The sequence below is a fragment of the Mus pahari genome, chromosome 7 (assembly GCF_900095145.1).
Source record: "Mus pahari chromosome 7, PAHARI_EIJ_v1.1, whole genome shotgun sequence".
NCBI classification, from domain to species: Eukaryota; Metazoa; Chordata; class Mammalia; order Rodentia; family Muridae; genus Mus; species Mus pahari.
In genome coordinates, this window is record NC_034596.1 from 75,359,547 (window position 1) to 75,378,545 (window position 18,999).

At 48.9% G+C, this 18,999-nt stretch overlaps 1 protein-coding gene across 3 annotated transcripts in view; it reads right to left on the bottom strand.

The window, feature by feature from the left end:
• Positions 1-982: 982 nt before the first annotated feature.
• Positions 983-18,999, bottom strand: part of Actn1 (actinin alpha 1) — a 94,852-nt gene continuing 76,835 nt past the window's right edge. Inside the window, exons 9-22 of one of the 3 annotated variants that reach the window (XM_021202662.1) lie at positions 17,850-17,942; positions 16,446-16,676; positions 14,413-14,560; positions 11,684-11,834; positions 10,552-10,660; positions 9,325-9,465; positions 7,831-8,013; positions 7,461-7,595; positions 6,363-6,542; positions 5,125-5,271; positions 4,079-4,159; positions 3,576-3,641; positions 2,290-2,448; positions 983-1,912 (exon numbers count right to left, since the gene is read on the bottom strand). In XM_021202662.1, coding sequence (XP_021058321.1) covers positions 1,754-1,912; positions 2,290-2,448; positions 3,576-3,641; positions 4,079-4,159; positions 5,125-5,271; positions 6,363-6,542; positions 7,461-7,595; positions 7,831-8,013; positions 9,325-9,465; positions 10,552-10,660; positions 11,684-11,834; positions 14,413-14,560; positions 16,446-16,676; positions 17,850-17,942 — 1,983 coding nt within the window. In that variant the 3' untranslated portion in view covers positions 983-1,753. The remainder of the gene's footprint in view (positions 1,913-2,289; positions 2,449-3,575; positions 3,642-4,078; positions 4,160-5,124; positions 5,272-6,362; positions 6,543-7,460; positions 7,596-7,830; positions 8,014-9,324; positions 9,466-10,551; positions 10,661-11,683; positions 11,835-14,412; positions 14,561-16,445; positions 16,677-17,849; positions 17,943-18,999) is intronic. The other 2 variants (XM_021202663.2, XM_021202664.2) reach the window with 2 other exon arrangements.

Consider the following 18,999-nt stretch of genomic DNA (forward strand, 5'->3'; position numbering starts at 1 on the left):
GCAAGCATGTGTATGTGTGTGTACATCCACATGTGAGAGGACTACTTTTTGAGAGCTGGTTCTCTTTACCGTGTGGGTCTCAGGGATCAAACTTGGGCCTTCAGGCTTGGCGGCAGGGGCCTACCCACTGACCTACTTCCAAGTGATTCTTCCGACTGAACAGAATCTTTAAAGTGGAAATTAGATTGGCGCCACAGTCAACACACATGCTCTGTACCCATTTGCCATTATGTTTGTAACAGCACCACTTAACGAATAGGAACCTGGCAAAGAGCCAGCCCGCCATTTTTAGGAGGCACAGCCAGGGATTTTAAAAATGACCCCAGGCTGAACTCCCCAACACATCGACATAACTCTACTTGCAAAGTTACTTTAACCATGATCACTCTTGCACTGCTCTGTAGCCTTGGGACTTCTAACAACAGGTTCTCACCACCACCACATATTCTTAGACAACAAATGATAAATTGGAGCTTATCATCATATATGTTTGGATATGGGGGGAGTGCTGGCAATCTGCATTGTCACTGAGCTCCCTGCAATGACCAACAGCTACTATCTGTGGTACATTTTGGGGTCTCTAGGGATTGAATTCAGGGCCTGGCATATGCTTGTTGTACACCCTGCCACCAAGCCCCAGCCCTCTATGGAACACTTAGAATAGGAAAGGGGACTACAACCCTGACACAATCCAAGCTGTCCCCTGCAGCAAAAAACAAAATGGTCAGGTCATGGAGAAGTCACAGACTCCATAGAAAACCAAGAAAGCTGAGGTTTTTTTCATCAGGGGTGCCTTCATGCACGTGAACTTTCAATCCCCAGTACATAGAGGAGGCCATCTTCTCCTTTTCAAAATAAAGAAGTGAGACTGGACCAAACCAGGCTCAAAACTCTAGAGGTGGGCGGGGACAGGTACCCCACACCATTCTTGACACAACCCACCCCCACTTCTGGAAGTCAGCAAAAGCAACAAGCAAAGTAATGTCACTGGAGTGTTGTTTTAATACAGTCTGTGCCAAGCAACATCATAATCTCCAAGTTTGTCCTATCTTTAATAGGCAATATTCAAAATTAAAAAACAACAACAACAACTCTGCGATCATAAAACAGGCCAGCCATACTTCTGAGGAGACTGAAAAATGAGAAGCCATGAATTATCTTCTTTGAAAAGCAGCCATTTCAAAAGGTTTTCTTTAATATCATAAAATATTCTCATGGACAAGTGAGAGCTAGCAAACACATGCACCAGTGTGCCTCTGATGAGAGTACCTACCCACCCACCCCACCCCCAAGTGGACATGAAGTTAGAGAAATGAATACAGCAGACAGAACAGGAAGGAGGAAAAAAATTCAGTAAAAAGAATGGAATATAAGTTTGTGCTTGGTTATTTTCCTATGTCACAACAAAAACATTTTGGTGCAAATAGTTAAATTTTTCCTCTTTTCCATTTAAGACTGGTGGAGAAAAAAATACTTTTTTCTATAATAAAATATGTAGTTTTTTGGTTTTTTTTTTCTTTTTAAACTTTTTTTAACGTAACTTTTTTTTTTTTATCCTTTTTTGCAGAAAATAATTTTGTAAACTGTCACTTTGCGGGGGCAGGGAGGCTTGGTGCTGCCTGGGTCGGAGCTCTGCCCGCTTGGTGGCTGAGCTGAAAAAAAAACGAACCCAGCCAGCTAGACTGGGCGGAGGAGGAGCAGGGTGGGGCGCACGCGCAGAAGGCCAGGGTGGGGGTTGGGAGGCAGGGGTGGGTTAGAGGTCGCTCTCGCCGTACAGTGCCGTGGAGAAGGACATGTAGTCTAAAGCACCGGGCACGGAGTCGGGGCCCGCGTAGGGGGCCATTCTTGCGATGCAGTACTCGGCTTGGTCAGGGGGCAGCTCGCGGCGCAGCTCATCCTCCGTGATGTAATTCTGCGGAGAAAGCATGGTCAGGGTCGGAAACCTCAGCAGTGGCCGGAAAACAACGCGGCATTGCCGCAACTATTAGGTCGTAAACTTGCCGGGACCGTTAGGTACCCGCGTTTTCCTTTCCTCGCTCGACTTGATCTGTAGAATTCGTGCATGCATCCATATAACACAGACATCTGTGTGTAGGTACATACATATTTTAAGTGCATATTATATGTTTACACATTATATATCATATGTAAATGGTATTTTAAACACGTCACATTTTCCATTTTAGTATCTACTTCAACTTCCTTCCAAACCTATTTCACTCGGACTCTTTTCATTCATCCTACCGATTTATAGTAACCTCGCTCTGGCACAGCGTCAGCACGTCCTACCTTATCTCCAGCCAGGATCTTGAAGGAAGCCATGACCTGATCCGCAGTATCGGTGTCAGCCGTCTCTCGGGACATAAAGTCGATGAAGGCCTGGAACGTCACTACCCCCAAGCGGTTGGGGTCTACAATGCTCATGATGCGGGCAAACTCTGCCTCTCCCTGGAGGAGACAACCAACCCACACCTGTCACCCTAACATCCTACTGGGGCCTCTCAAGTGTACCTCCAGCCCCAAGTTGCCTATGGTTGGAACAGGAGGCACAAACAGACCTCTGATCGGGCTTGGGTTGCCCCAGGGTGAGAAAGTGACCCAAACATTGTGAGTCTCAGGACTTCCCACCCCCTGCAGAGCTCTGGGTTTCCTTTACAGAAAATGACGGTAGTATTAATTATAACGACAAAAACTTCAACAATGGCTAACACCCATACAGCATGTATTATATAGGCCAGCTACTATTCTTAATTCATCTTATCATCACAACTGAATAAAATCATAGTATTCCCATTGTATGGGAAATCTGAGGCCCAGACTGGGTAAGTGACTTACCCAAGGTCACACAGTAAGTAGGGAGCTAGGGTTAGGACACAGGCAGTGTTAGCTCCAACATATGCTGTTTCCTTAACATATCTGTGCCAGACAAGTACACAGTACTTGTGATCACTTTATTTAACTCTTACAACCACGTTGTGAGGTTTCCTCACTTCATCTGAGACCACAAGCTGTGACTGCAATGTGGGATTTACGAAGTATACTTCTAGTCTAGCCTTTAACCCTGCTGGTACTTGGTTCAATGGACACCTGTCTATCCAGCTAAGGTCCTATCCTGCTCAGCTGGATGCAGAGGGGACAAAACAAGGTTAGAGAGAGGCCTAGGTCAAGACTGAGTGATGGCAGGTCTGGATGGAGCTATTACCAGAACAGAAGTATAAACCGCCATTGTCATATAAGACAAAGCAGAGTTATCATTCTATAAGCCTTGGGGTTAGCTGTCCACAGCTGGTGTTCACTGTGGGAGCGAAAAAGCCCTTTCTCTGCAGTAAGTACCATTAAGATAAACTGGTTCAGAGACCATGAGGAGGTAGCCACACCCTGGCCCCGTGGCTGGTCTGGTTTTCAGGTGCCATCTTCCCCAAGGATGGCCACAAGGGACTCCTCTGAGGGGGGCAGTTCTAACCTAAGTGCCTTTGTCCACCATTACTAAGACTTAGCTTCTGCAGTCAGGTGGCTGCCTCCCGGCCAAGGCAACTTTAGAAAGCCTGGCAGGCAGAGGAGGGGGTTTACGTTACCATGTTGTAACCCATGGAGATAAGGCAGGCGCGGAAATCGTCTGTGTCCATCATGCCCGTCTTCTTCTGTAGGGCAGTGGCGCCAAGACACAGGAGGGACAGACAGGCGGGAGGAGGAGGGGCCAGCCAGAGGCCAGGAAGACAGTGGAAAGGACGGACCCAGTTTATGGTATGAAGAATAGGAATAGCAGAAGAATGTAGGAGGAACATGTCGAAGGAGGTCAGAGCAAAGAAATGCAGAAGTCCAGTCCACAGATGAGACGTGGCGAGGGAGAGGAGGCGGACACCCAAGCAGGTTCCCAGGAAAGATAGCCGAAGGCAGAGGTCAGAAGTCAGAGGAACCCGACAGGGGGCAGGCAGGGAGAGCAGAAGAGGATGAGCCCCACGGCCCACAGGAAGGGGGACAGGGAGAGTCAGACAGAGAGAGAAGAAAAAAAGGAGAAATGCGTTATTTCTCGCCCCAGAGGCCACCCTTGAGCGTGCTCCATGCAGGAGGCGAGTACCTGGGGGTCGTTGCCAATATCATAACCCAAGCTGATGAGGCAGGCTTTGAACTCTTCGGGACCCAACGTGCCGGAGTGATCCTGGGGCCGTGGTGCGCCAGGCAGCGAGCCATGCGGTGCCAGGGAAGAGGAGGCCGTGAGGGGGTGGGGGAGGGTGGGCCATGCCCCAGGGTGGAAGGTGGTGTGTGTGGGGAGACACAGGGGACAAAGGCATGCGGATGGATGGAGAGGGTGGAGGGGAAGGGTGGGGGAAACGGGAAATAAAAATGCACACAGTTAGACACACAGACGAGGCTCCAGAGGGGGGGGCCCTGTCCCTGGAACACAGTCCTGCTCGGGAAAGCAGGGCCAGAGGGGGAACATGATGAGCCACAAGGGTGAGAAGCTCCCAGAAGTGCCCCAGGTGACCTGATGTCTCCCAGAACCCTACCCCCCCCACCTCGCCAGGTACCTGGAGGGCAGTGAAGCAGGCAGGGTGGGGGAGAGCACCTGACCTCATGCCCCACCTCCCTTGTGGCTGTCCCCAAGCTCAGGGCACTGGCAATGTGCAGCCCACTGACAAGGCAGCCTGTCCTGCAGCTGACACGAGAACCCAGGATAGTGGACGCTAATGTCCCCAACAGGTCCCAAAGGCAGCCTGGGTAGGGGCAGAGTCTCTTTTGGTTCGTTTGTCCCAAGGCAGAGGTAAGGGACAGTCCCCACAGCCACAGGCACAGGGCTTTACTGGTGGCTCTGGCAGCCTCATTTCTGAGGGTTGATGTCTCACAGGAGACAGAGTCAAGAATGAAGAGGAGCTCTCCCCTCCTCACCCACATTAGCATTCTCTCTAGGAACGCTGTGAAGAGGGCAAAGTGGGATTGCCAAGGTCAGCTCAGAAAGCCTGCCTCTGTGGGGGTATACTGAGTCGGGGCAGGCTGTTATCAGTTTCTTCCCCTCTCTCCTCCTCACCTACCCAAGGACCAGGCTCACGCCCTGGGCAATGCCCTCCAGGGCTCTGGGTCGGGGGTTGGAGGCCACTCTAGGTGAGCAAGGACTGGGGCTCTCACCCGGTCAAAGTGGTTGAAAGAGGCCCGGAATTCGTTCATCTGTTCCTGGCTGATGCCTTTGGCATCCCGGGTCAAGATCTGGTTCTCCACTTCATTGATGGTCCTGGCAATGGTGGTAAGCAGCTGCTCCCAACCCACACGGATATGCTAGAAGCAAGTATGGAGCCCGTCAGAAAGGAGTGCCAGGTCTGGGCTCCAGGCTGTCCAACTATCCCTCCTCCCAACTCAAACATGGCAGAAGTAGGGGGCTAGAGAGGTGCCTCAGTGGTTAAGAGCAATTCTTGCTTTTCCAGAGGACCCAAGCTCAATTGGAAGATCACTATAGCAGCTCACAAACATCTATATTTCTAGTTTCAGGGGATATATCTTCTTCTGGCACCAGGAACAGACACGGTACTCAGACATTCACTCAGGCAAAATACTCATAGCCATAAAATAAAAATATTATTTTTTAAAGCCCCCCCCAAAAAAAACCATTTAACTTGATCTTCTATCTGGAGTTACAGTATCACCATCAGGAGGCACACAGCACACCCTATCAGGATGGGAGGCCTGCAAGAGGCCGGAAAGAACAGGCCTTTGCCTGAAAAAAAACTACAAGACCTAGATTTGCCACTGGAACTCTGCTAGTGAAGGAAGGTAGATTTGGCAGTGGGAAAAGCTAAAAAAACAGAATGCCCCCCGTCCCAGCAAGACCTACCCCACAGCCACACATACAGACATATACATCCACAAATAAACCTTTGAGGGAAACCCACACAGCTGGTACCACATGGCCTTCTGATCAATGACAAGCCAAATACACCATGGCGGTCTCAAGTGGCTGCATAGTAACACTGCAGCCACTGAAAGCATACTCTGATATTTGAACAAAGAGGAGACCACTCAACGAGGCAGACCTCAGAACATATCCTGTCGTTAAGGGATGAAGAGCTCACATCATTTAGGAAGTACCTAAGCCAGTGAGGTCTTGAGCCCACTAGCATCATAATCACTGGGGAGTACTTGTTACAAACCAAGGCTCATTCAGTTCTAGCTAGGGACCAGATGTGTACACTTGCAACAAATTCTCTGGCATCCAGAAGGTACTGCAGACTGAAGGTGCAGAGTTTCAGGGGGCAGAGAGCATCGTCCTCCTCCTCCTCCTCCAGCCTGATTCATTGGGAGATGCTACCCCAAATGGAGGATAGGAAGAGCCCCAGGCTTCCTCCCAGAGAAGCAGGGCCGGGCCTATTTACCTCCATGGTGTAGTTGGTGTGCTTATTGTCAAAGATGAGTGCCTCCTGGATGAGCTGGTGGTCGCACTCCAGCTGGTCGATCTTTGGCTTATAGTTGACGATGCTCTTCTCATACTGCCGCAGGTGGCTGAGTTGGTCCTCTAGGGTACCGTGCATCTCGATGGAAATCCTCCCGATCTCCTGCTCATCAGAAGGAGATGTCCTGTCATACCAGCCTACTCTGCACTCCCGGGGCAGGGACCAGTTCCTGTGGTCACCTCTCCTAGCTAGCTCCCAGGCCCTAAGGAGGTTAGCACTGGCAACACAGAGCAGGAAAAGATATTTAGCATGGACGTTCCTTGGTAGGAAAGCTGCATCTTAGACTTCGACCCAACCATCTCCCATCTATCTATGTTGAGCCAGGACCCCTCTTTATTTCTCAGTTCCCCTGATGGGTCTCCTCTATAACCCTGCTGTTTCGCCTCCTAGAATGGATATTCAGTTCCTACTGATCCCCTTCCATCCTCAGGAGCCGGGTCTAATGTACACTTCTGCCAGCCACTCACTCATGCAAGTGGTTCTTGGTGAAAGCAGTTTTGTTCATCTGGTTCAGTCCTGCTAAAACTGATCAAGCATTTACAAGTAGAGTCTTGGGGATGCATGCACATGAGCATGCGTGCATGTGTGCTCAAGTACATGTATGTGTGTGGATGTGTACACCCACACAAACTTGGTATGGACTCCGTGTACAAGATGTTCAGTGATCACACTCTGGCTACACTCCTTCCCTGATCGATCCTCTCCATCCCACGAAATATTTCTATACTTGTGTCGAGAGGCTCGGCTCTCTGAAAAGGATCAGGCTCACTGACAGAGAGGTAATAGAGACAAGACAACGCTGAGAGGGCCTGAGCTGACCAAGGCACTCAGTTGCTCTTCCTGTGGAATTTTCATAGGGAGTTCCTTAATAGTGTCCTACTTTGCTCCAATCAGACAAAGGGAGCAAACCGTCAGCATCCCCTGCGACTGAATAATCAGAGACTCAGACCTCGGGACGTCACGGTCCTTTCTAGCAAGTTGGTGACGGGCTGGAATGGTGCTTCCCATGACAAAACTCACCTCCATCTTGGTCTGGATCCAGGGCCCAATGACATTGGCTTGTGCCCCAAACTGCTTGCGTAGCCTCTCATTGTGCTGCTGCCTTGCGTGCTCCTCCGTGAGAGCCTGGTCCCTCCGGGGCACTAGCTGCCGTACCTGGGGTGGGAACAACCAGCAACTCTGTGGGTGGGCCAGATACCTCGAAGGAGAGAAAATGGGGGCCCCACTGAGGGAAAGGGGCAAGTCAGAACGCAGCAAGAGCGAAGATGTCAACTCGGACTAGAAATTCATTCACTGATAAAGAAATGAAGACCACTGAGATAAAGATAAAAATCCTGCCCTTAAGAAATGTGTGAGGGTTCAGCCTATGCCCGTCCGCCTTTTAACTCACGTGGTCCCATTTGCCATTGATCTCCTGAGGCGTGATGGTTGTATAGGGATTGGTGCCTGCCATGTTGACATGATAGGTCTGGACGATCTTGGACACTTCATTGTGGATGCCCAGAATGGCCAGGCGCTCCTTGTCTGCATCCGGGAGGGTGGCCTTGAACTGCTCATGGGCTGTGGTCAGTCCCTGGATAGACAATGGTGTGATTATAGTACTGAGAATCAGGGGAGGCAGGGCTCTCCCCAGACACAGTGAACAAAGCGCACCCAAGAGGTAGCAAGTCCCACAGCTAGTGAAGAGCTGGAGCCATCAAACCAAGTTCTTATGGCAGAGAACCAGCAAGGCAGAGCCAGCCAGGCAACAGCTGTATCCTGAGGGCTGTACACTCAGCTGTCACCACTGGGGATATTCAACACCATACCATCAGATCAGTCATGTGGGGGTGGGGCGAGCCCTGATTCCCAGGTAACCTCTTACAACACTAGCTCCTTCATCTTCCTGCAAACATCCCTTTTTCTTCCTCTACCTTGAGAATGTTAGGATTAAAGACATGCATCAACACACTCATTTTATGTAATGGTTGGAACTGGACTCAAGGCTTCATGTGTGCTAGACAAGCATGCTACCAACTGAGCTATATCCTTAGTCCCTGCAAACATTTTGATCTAATGTTCTATAGTTACATAAAAGATTGAGGAAGATGGGAGCCAATGGGAGCTCCAAGATTAATGTTAAAAGTCAAGATTTAGGATATGGTATATAATAAAGTCTACATTTTTGTGTGCACAAAAGAAAAGGTACAAAGAACACATAGATAAATGCATTTGTCTGTACATACAGAGACTCTGATCCTGCTACTTATCCCTGAAAGGGGGACAGGGGGCCAGCAAGAGTTATGGGAAAGAGACCTTGTCTTAGCACCCCTTTAAGATATTGTACTATATCTTTATATATACACACACATATATTTATGTATATACATATATAAATACACATACATACAAACAACCTTGTCAAAACAACCCAAGTGCTAGACTGGGTATGGTGACATACTCCTTTAGTCTCAGCACTCGGGCAGCAGAGGCAGGAGGATCTCTGTGAGTTTGAGGCCAGCATGGTATAGATAATGTGTTCCAGACTAACCAGAAGCACATAGTGGATACAAAGATCCTGTAGGGGTAAGAGGCTAGAGAGAAGACTCAGCAGTTAAGAGCACTTGTTGCTCTTACAGAGGGCCAGTGTTCAGTTTCCAGTATACATTATGACTACCAACAACCACCTGAGACTCTAGTACCAGGGGAGTCTGGGTGCTATATGTATGTGGTGAACATGCATGCAGACAGGTAAAACACCCATATACACAACATAAAGATAAAAAAAATCTTTAAAAACAAATAAACACGTGACCTCATATGCTAATACTATTAATCTATAGAACCCTTAGGATGTTGCCTCTCAGTTTATCCTAAGAAGGACTGGCCTCTTGGGGTTACCCACCTGGATCTCCTCGATGGTATGTACGATGAAGGTGTCCTGCAAGTCCTCCATGGCTCCCTCCATCCAGTTGTTGAAGGGTGCAGCTCTCTTGGCATACTCTAAGTAGAGCTGGTCGATGGTTTCCAGCAGCTTCTCCGTGCGCTGAGAGTACCAAGCGGGGTAGAATGTTTAGCAGAGTGACACCCAGAGTCAGCGCCACCCCACACACCCAAACCCCAGCATCTTGGTCTAGGAGCACTGGACTGTATGAGGCAGAAGGAACCAGCTCCTGAGTGGCTCTGAGTCTTGGTTGTCAATTGACAGGGCATCTCACACTGGAACCACTTGTCCTGGCCCCAGGAGGGTCTGGTTTACAGAGTAGGACAGCTCTCAGAGGGCTGGAGCTGCGAGATGAGTTAACGTCTCTGTGGTGAGAATTCTGGTTTCTTTAAAAACACTGAATATGCACCTGTCGCAACCCTAGGTGTGGGACACAGGGCTGCTCTAGGTTGTCCACAGCAGCTGACTACGATTTCACTTCATGTTCTAGCAGGGGCGTGGTTTTGCGAGCTGCAGATAGTTTCTGCAAATGTGTGATGTTTGAAATTCTGGGGACTCCTGTCAGGGTATATAAATGCTAGGGCCCCGAGAGGCATTGTAGGTCGGTGGTTGTTGTGATTTTTTAAAACAGTTGTACACAAAGGAGAAACAATAAGAAGTTAGATAAGGGGCTGGAGAGGTGGCTCAGCGGTTAAGAACACTGATTGCTCTTCTGAAGGTCCTGAGTTCAAATCCCAGCAACCACATGGTGGCTCACAACCATCTGTAATGAGATCTGATGCCCTTTTCTGGGGTGTTTGAAGACAGCTACAGTGTACTTACATATAATAAATCAATCAATCAATCAATGAATCAATCTCTTCAAAAAAAAAAAAGTTAGATAACCTGACGGCGAAGATCAAACTTGCCCCAAAGAGCTCAATGCCCCTAATCAGCAGGAAGTAGTCTACCAGTAACTTTACCCCCTCTCCCCTTTATCCCTTTTCTCTCCTATCTAGTGTTAGGGGGTAGAAAGGGTGGAAGAAGAGGGATAGAGAAGGGTAGAAGAAAGTAGCTAAAAAAAGTCCAGCAACAGATCTACACTCACACATTCTGGTCAAAGGGAGGCATTCCAACAGGTCAGAGCTAGGGATGGTGCAGGGAATCATGGGAACTCATAAAGCAAAGAACCAAGGTGGAGGGTCCTACCTCTAAAGCTTCCCTCCGCTTCTGAGTGAGAGCCCCTAGATTGTCCCACTGGTCACAGATCTTTTGGCAACGAGCGTTGACACTTGGCGAGTCATAGTAGTCCAGCTCACTGTGGAGTGGGATGAGACAAGGAGTCAAGTGACAGTGGCACAGGTGGAGAGGGCTGGGGGGGGGGGGAAGGAGAGACAAGAGGGCTGGGGGGACTGTTGTTCCTGTTCCTGGGCATGTAAGGAGCACTAATAATGCTGGGGGGACTGAAAGTTCTCTCCTCCACACACCGTCCACACCTTTCCATCCCTGCCTCTACCGGAAGCAGGGACGGTGGCCACCCCTCTCCAACAGTCCCTGCCCCAACCAAAGTTGATGGTGACTCTATCGACCAATGACAGGAAGTTGCTGAGGTCCCAAAAGAAAAGCTCAGAGCCATGGACCAAGGCTTGGGAGCCGGGCATGGTGACTCTCCTTAGAGGCTGAGACAGGAGGCTCATGTTTGAGGCTACCCTGAGCTACACACTGAGTTCTAGGCCAGCTTAGGGTACAGTTTGAACCCTGTCTCAAGAGAAAACCAAAAACAAAATCTGGGCTGGCAAGAAAAGGCACATGTGTGTGCAAGCCTGAAGACCTGAGTTCAAGGCCCTGGAACTCACAGTAAAAAGCGAGAAGGAACCAACTCCTTCAAGTTGTCCTCTGACCACCATTGCATCGTGGCATGCATATACCCGCATGCACGCGCACGCACGCGCGTGTGCACACACACACACACAATTTAAAAACAAGAGAAAAAGAAAGAAAAAGTGTGGTAACAAATCCCATTACTTTTATGCAAACCTAAAAACTATTACTTAAAAGGCAAAATCAAATAAAATAGGGTGTGGGCACCCTCTGGTCTTGCCCTGATAGTAGGTGATAACCAAATGTCTGCACAAGAATGGAATGGCTGGGGTCTCTCCCACCAGGAAGGGGCCTTGCCTTCCATATTGCCTCCTTCCTACATGGGCACAACTCTACCCCCTTCCCCCGCACTATCTGTGTACGCATTCCCTGATTTCCCACCCTCATCCACAACAGCTGAGAAAGCAGATCTCAGCCTCGTGTTGGTGCACCAAAGGGAGAGAAGTCAGAGCGGGCGTACTTAAGCTCCTGGGCAATGGCCGCGATCTGCTCCACTCGATCCTGGTGGGCAGCCAGGTCACTCTCAAAGGCCTCGTGCTTCTTGAGCAAGGCCTTGATCTCAGACAGGGTGGCTGTCTCGTAATCCTTCTGCCGCAGCATGGCTTCTTTGCCTGGGGGCCAGAGAGTTGGGGGGGTGGTAAACATGGGTGAGCAGGAGCCAGGCAAGCATGTTTGGTCTAGTCATCAACTCTTGAGCCCAGAGGCTCTGCTGGTCTCCGTGGTATTTCCCACGGAGGTGCTCACTGCGCAGCAATCTGCAGAGTGGACATGCAGCAAGAATATCCAACTATGGGGAGGGACTGGAAAGACCATGGCTTCCACAGAGGATTTCCAGGCCATTAAAACTACTTGTATATGAAAGTTACACGGGAATATGGAGAGATGCATGAAGCCAGACATTCACTTTCTAACATCAGGAAACACAGCAATATATGCTGTATGCAATAACCAGGAAAAAACAAACCAAGCCAAGCGCTCCATCGGTGCCCAGGTTTAGAATGTCCTATGGGTGAGTCGTGAGAGCCCTGCGGGGATCTGCCTTCCCAGACATTCTCAGTGTAGTCAGTGATCTGCAGCTCACATCCACTGGTGGCTAGAGATGCCTCAGACCATCACTAAGTCCCAGCCTAGGGCAATGGCAGCTCCTGTATTTTTGAGCCTGTTCTCTCAGAAGAGGAAGGCGGGGATGAAAAAAAATGACCTCCCTAAAAAGCTTCCAAGCTGCCTCAGAAAGGACCCTCTCAGGGCAGGGGCAAACTAAGCCTTGCTTACATGTAACATCCTCTGTGCCTGGGCCACCACAGGATGTTCGTACCTTCTTGGTCCATGGGGCTAAGAGCTGTGCCCAAAAGTAAAGCACTTCTTTCTGGTATTGAATCCCCCCAACTCCCCTTTAAAGTCATAACACAGTAAGTTTAGATTTAATTTACAAATAAACCCATTTATCCATTCCAATATAAATTATGTTTTCTGCCTTAAAACTATTTAGCAGCACACACTATCAGAATTCCTACTTTGGCTTCACGGTCTTCCTGGGTACAGTGGTCCTTTAAGATCTGTAGGGGACTCATTTCAGGACCCCTAAGAATACCAAAATCCCAACATGCTCAAATCCCTTATATAAAATGGCACTAATATCCATATATTCTCCCCTATACTTTAGCCCACTCAGGTTGCTTACAGTATAAATGCTATATAGCTAGCTGTTCATCCATATTCTTCAGGAATTATGACAAGAAAACATAAGCTCAACATAGACATATTTCCTTTCTATTCTCAGTAGTTTGCTTCAAAGTTGGTAGAATCCAGAGCCACAGAACTCATGGATGTGAACTTGGTCAGATGCCTCCAACAGAGCTTCTCATTGCTTTGTGGGGCACCACACCCAACCTCCCCCAGCTTGTTCTGAGGTAGGTATCACCACAGATACCCCTGTGTACACACAATTTCCTCCATGGTTAGGGTTAACTCCTTAGTCTCAAGAAATGAATTCCTGTTGGGTGTGGTGGCACAGGCCTTTAATCCCAGCACTAGGGGGCAGAGGCAGTTGGATCTCTGAGTTCCAGGACAGCCTGGTCTACACTGTGAGTTCTAGGTCAGCCAAGGCTACATGATGAAATTGTTTCAAATCAAAACAAAATAAAGTAAAACAGAAAATACAAATGAGTGAATCAACGCCGTCTCTACCACTCCTGTCCACTCTGTACTTGCACGTGTACTTCATTATATGGGATCCCAAATCCGCCCACTTCACTGGATGTTTTCTCATCAAGCCAGGCCACTCCTAGATGGCTATAGAATATGATCCTCACAGTTTACTTCCAGCCCAAGACCAAAGGAACATGACCCAGGGCTGAATAAAGCATTCTTATGGCACCAGTGACCACTGGCTCTGCCTCGGGGGCTCCAGCTAATATGGAGAGCGAAGTGCGAGAAAATGGGCAGGAGTCATTCCACACCCTACACCAGTGATTCTTCACCTTAATGCTGTGACCCTTTAATACGTTCCTCAGGCTGTGGTGACCCCCCCAACCAGAAAGTTATTTGCGGTGCTACTTCATAACCGTAATTTTTGGTACTGTTATGGGTCATAAATCATCTGTGTTTTCTGACGGTCTCAGGCCTGTGAAAGGGATGTTTGCCCTCCAAAGGGGTCGAGACCCATAGGTTAAAAACAACTGCTGTAACCCAAACCAGCTTTGAGGGAAAGCCCCACCCTGTATGACTGTCTCTCTTCAGTTAACCTTGATCATCACTAAGCAGACACTAGAAGACCAGCCTAAACAACTACATAGGAGGAACATTAACATCTACAGGCCAGAGATTTGGAAACAGACAAATTGACCATGCTTCTCAGGGGCAGTGTCAGGACTGAGAGCCACCCTGAAGGACTTGGAAAAAAAATCAGTGGTAGTGAAGTGAACAAGGGGAAAGTAGTGTCCTCACAAAACTGCTCTCAGTGATTCTTCTCAGCCTGCCTGAGACCTCGCCATTAAACCTTTAAAATCCTAGGAGGTCGTACTACTAATGTCCCTACTTTACAAACGCAGAAACTAAAGCAGCCGAGGTTAGTGAACTTGCCTACTGCCAGAGAACTCTGCAGAGACAGGTAAGATGACACCCACAAAAGCACATGAAAGGAGAGGTGGGCTGGGTGGGAGTCGGGGGTGGGAGCTGACTCTGCCTCACCATCTGTCCAGGCTTCGTGGATGGAGGCCTTCTGCCGAAACTTCTCTGCCAGGTGGTCCAACCTCTCTAGCCTCCGGATCTCATTCAGCAGCCACTCCTCGTAGCCCTTCTCAGCCTGCTCCAGGCAGCCCCAGGCATTGTTGATATCCTGCAGAGATGGGAGGCAGGGGCTCAGAGAACCTGAAGAAGGCTGCGGCCTTCCAGAAAGAGATGCTTGCAGATCTTAGTACCCATGCTCACCATCAGTCAACTGCCTTACCTCTCCTCTCGCTGTTAGCATTTCCCTCACTCTTGAGTAGGGAGTGGAATCTGAGTTCACCTGGGCCATCCAGCTATGGAGCCCCCCTGCACTGACCAGCTTCCAATGGGATCCCGGCAAGATCAAGTCAGAGGACCAGACCAATTAATAAGGAAGCAATCTGACACACAAGATCCAATGTTTGCATCATCCTATTAAGCCAAGGGTCCCAGATTCTGGACAGCAGGCTCTGGAGAGTAGCTTGGATGAGACAATCAGCCATGATAACGGGAAGAAAGAAATGCACATGCCCTTTGCATAAGGCACCCAGCCCGCACAGCTAGAGCAGAGCCAGTTTGAGCACCATCCTCCTGGCCACACACCAGGCATTTGCCCCACATCAGAGGCACTCCCTCTATTTCTCAAGAGTACCTGTTAGCTCTCAGTGACTTTAACAACCCCCAAAGCAACTGATTAAGCCCTGGACTTTAAAGAACTGGTATTCCAAACTGTTTGCATGATAGCCACCACAGGCCTATTTTCTCTGTGCAAGACCACCTTGCTCCTGCCTCCTCCCACTTGGCTGGTCCTCTCTGGTCCTGCTCTGTATGTATGGGTTTTGTTTGTTCTGTTTTTGTTGTTGTTGTTACTCATTGTTTGAAGGGATAAAAGGTTCTGCCTCGATGACTCTGCCCTGTAATTTCCTGGCTCAGAAAGTCATGGAGAAGGATAAAGGGGAAGGGATGGCAAAAAGACAAAAGGGGGCATAATGGAGGAGCATTCACGATACAGGTTGATTGCAATATTAGGGTTTCATTTCAGTTTTCCAGATAAGGCCTAGCTATATAGCCTGGGCTGGCCTCAAGCCTGCTATGATCCTCCTGCCTCAGACTCCCAAGAGCTAGGGATTACAGACGTGTGTCCCACCCAACTTGTTATAGGTGTTTTTGTTTGAAAGAAACTTATATAAAACATGCTTTAAGAGACACTTAAAATTATATTTATACATAAAGATTAAAACTGGACTTGGTAGCATAGGCCTGAAATCCTAGCTACTTGGAATGCCAAGGCAAGAGAATCCAAAGTCAAGGTCTTCACGGTCTACAGGGTAAGTCTTAGGCCAGCTTGGATGAGTTAACAAGACCCTATCTCATAGAAAAAAAAGGGGGGGGGGCCTGGGGATCTGGCCTTATATCAGAGCACTTGCCTAACACTCATGAGGACCTGGGTTACTGGATGCAGTGCCTAGGATCACAAAATAATAGTAATAGTAGTAATAATAATAATAAGAAGAAGAAGAAAATAAATTTTAAAAATCTTTTCTAATTAAAACAAAGTTTACAATGGTAGTAAGATTATAAACAACTTCTAATTTTTAATATTTTACTTATTAGTATGTTAGAACCATACTAGAAAAAATGATTTTTATTTAAGATAACAAAAGTAGGTTTGTTTTGCTTTGTTTTTGCTATTGTTATTTTATTTTGAAAGTACTCAAGGTTATATGAAATTAAAGATTAACATTACTGCTTGGTTCAGTATGACCAGATATTCTGTTTAAAACTTTATTGTTTTTAAGGTGTAGGGAAGTTTGGAATACTCTGGGGTTGAGATGGGCAAACCTGAGCTAGAACAGTCTGGGGAGAAAGTGGCTGTCCCTTTGTGCCTAGGCTCACGCATGCATGGTAAAACGTAAGAAACATGGACTAGGTTTGTAGGTAGAAGAAAACCCACCTCCATGCAATTGGGGGGTGGAGGCAGCCAGGCAGGCCCCAGACTTGCCCCTGGCACTCACCGAGACCATCCTGCCCTCGGAGGGCATGAAGGCGGGCCGGTTGCTGAGCCGCAGCTTGGTCTGCAGCGTGTTGAAGTTGATCTCCAGCTGGCACTTCTCCTGCACCTTGGGCGGCTTGTGCAGGCGTCTATAGTCTCGGAAGTCCTCCAGCTTCTGCTGCATGGCGTGCATGGTGTTCTCGGGCACCCGATTCTCCAGCCATGGGATGGTGCGGCGGATCCACTCCAACAGCTACGGTGGCAAGACAGAGGAAACACACGGGGTAAGGATGCGCAAAGGCCAGCTTGCCTTCCAATTAACTACCTACGAAGACCTCACCATGGCATGTAGCAAGGTTTCTGGGTGCTTCCTCCAAGTTGACCAGGATATGGTCAGTTCAGAGCCCACACCCCTCATCTTCTCTGCCCCTATATGGGAAGAACCGAAGAACCGCAGGCTTCTCTAAGAGCAAGGAGACCTGAGCTTAAGTCTAGCCAGGCCCCAGTTTCTTCATCTACACCAAGCAGGGGTGTAATAGAACGGGAACCTCTGGCCAGCTTCTGGGACAGCCTAGATTGCTAGCCTGGAGCCATGGTGAGGGAGGAGAAGAAGATGATGAATGACAGGAAGCATACGAACACCTGCAGGATGCCAGGCATGACCCACAAAGGGACTCACAGGAATAACCACAGAAACACTACATGGTCAAGTGCTACGATCACCCCCACATTATGGAGGAGGTACCCAAGGCTCTGCCAGGTCACGCAGCCTGCTACAGTGACTGGCTGGAGCAGTGAAGCAGGGATTAAAGCCAGGGCAACTGGCTCTCACTCAGCTGGAGGGCAAAGCCACCGAAAGGCCAGGGGAGCAGTTCAAAGGGCTGGATTCTGTCACGGAAGAAGCAAGCAGCACCTTAGCCCAAATGATAGCTGGTCAGCTGATTAACTCCTTCCCATACTGTCCCCTGCTGGCCTGACTACTAAGTACTAAGTACTGCTAAGTACCAAGCCTGAGACAGTACTGAGCCCTCCCAGGCGTATGTCTTCTAAGTACTTGGCATAGCCCTGTACTATCTAATTCAGGCAAAACTTCCCAAGGGGCAGTTTACCAGACTGCAAATGCTTCTGAGATCCCAGGCCTCAACTCCCATTCAGTAAGTCAAAGAAAAAGCAAGAGCCAGAGAGGCGAAGGCATTTCCCAGACCCACTGTAGCCCAGAGACCATCTCTTCTGTCTTCACTTCTGCTCTCCCAGAGGCCCAGAACCAAGCTGCCCTATGTTAACTGTGATTGGATCACGCACTACACCAGCCTGGGACTGTGTCCACAGAATGACAATATAGGTACAGATCCTGGGAGCTTCACTCTCTCAGAGTGTCATACAGGGCCTTGCTGGGGCCGAGGTAGAAGAACAGAGGGGTACCCACATCACTAGCCAGCTTCTCATAGTCTTCCATAAGCTGCTCGTTCTCCTGATTGACGGCCAACACTTTGCAGATGCGATTGGCTGCTGTTTCCGCCTGGAAATGAGATAGAGAAAGTCATGACCAGTCTGGCCCAGCAGCAGGGTTACCTAGACACACCTGTGCCAACAAACCCCTTCCTCCCTGCTATTGCATGTGGTTGGGGAGAAGCCCCTGAGGCTCCGAGTCACATCCCCCCTCCCTCCACTGTCTTCTGCATCAGCACCTCTTTGCCAGCCCTGGACAAGGGCTGATTTCCATCATGCATGCTGGGATGAAATTAATCAAGTAACTGAGGCATTCAAAGACTCAGGCCAGGGGGGAAAAAATGAAGAAACTCATGCCCAGCCTGGAATTCCAGGAACCACAGGACTTGGGATTTTGAGCTGGATTTGATGGGATTTTGAAGATGTGGGACTTCAAGTCTGAAAGGCTGAGGAGAAAGTGCTGGCTGACAGTGAGGTCTCTCGGGGTCCCTAAAGAGTCTCTGAAGACTCCTGGCTCAAAGCCCTTTAGAGAAAAGCCAATGTTGTGGCAGTGCACGGAGGATAACATGTAAGGCTCAACCCAGCACCGGTGGCAAGTCTAGGAAACCCAGCACAAATACTGATGACTCAACTAAGTTCACACCGTGCACCAAGCACTGGGCCACGACAGACCAGAGATCGTCCATCCTCAGCATTGAGAAGAACAAGGGATGGAAAGGTAACTAGTCACAAGGCCTAGCCCCACCCACGAGACTCGGCCTCTGGAGCCTGGAAGAGATGCTCTGTATCCAACATCAGCAGGGACCCTGTGCTCCAAATCCACCACAATTAGGTGAATTTGGTTTTTTGTTTGTTTGGTTTTTTTGAGATAGTGTCTTATCATGTAGCCCTGGCTGTCCTGGAACTCAACTCTTGTAGACCTGGCTGACCCCAAATTCACAGAGATCTGCCTGCCTCTGCCTCTCGAGTGTAAAGACATTCGCTACCACCCCTGGCCCACTTGAGTGGTTCTGACTGAAGTTGAGTTGCTTCCTTATACATATGCCAACCGTACACTTTGATTTCAAAGCTCTTTCAGGACCACAGGTAGATAGGAGACAGTTTAGGGTAGTAGAAAAGACAATGCC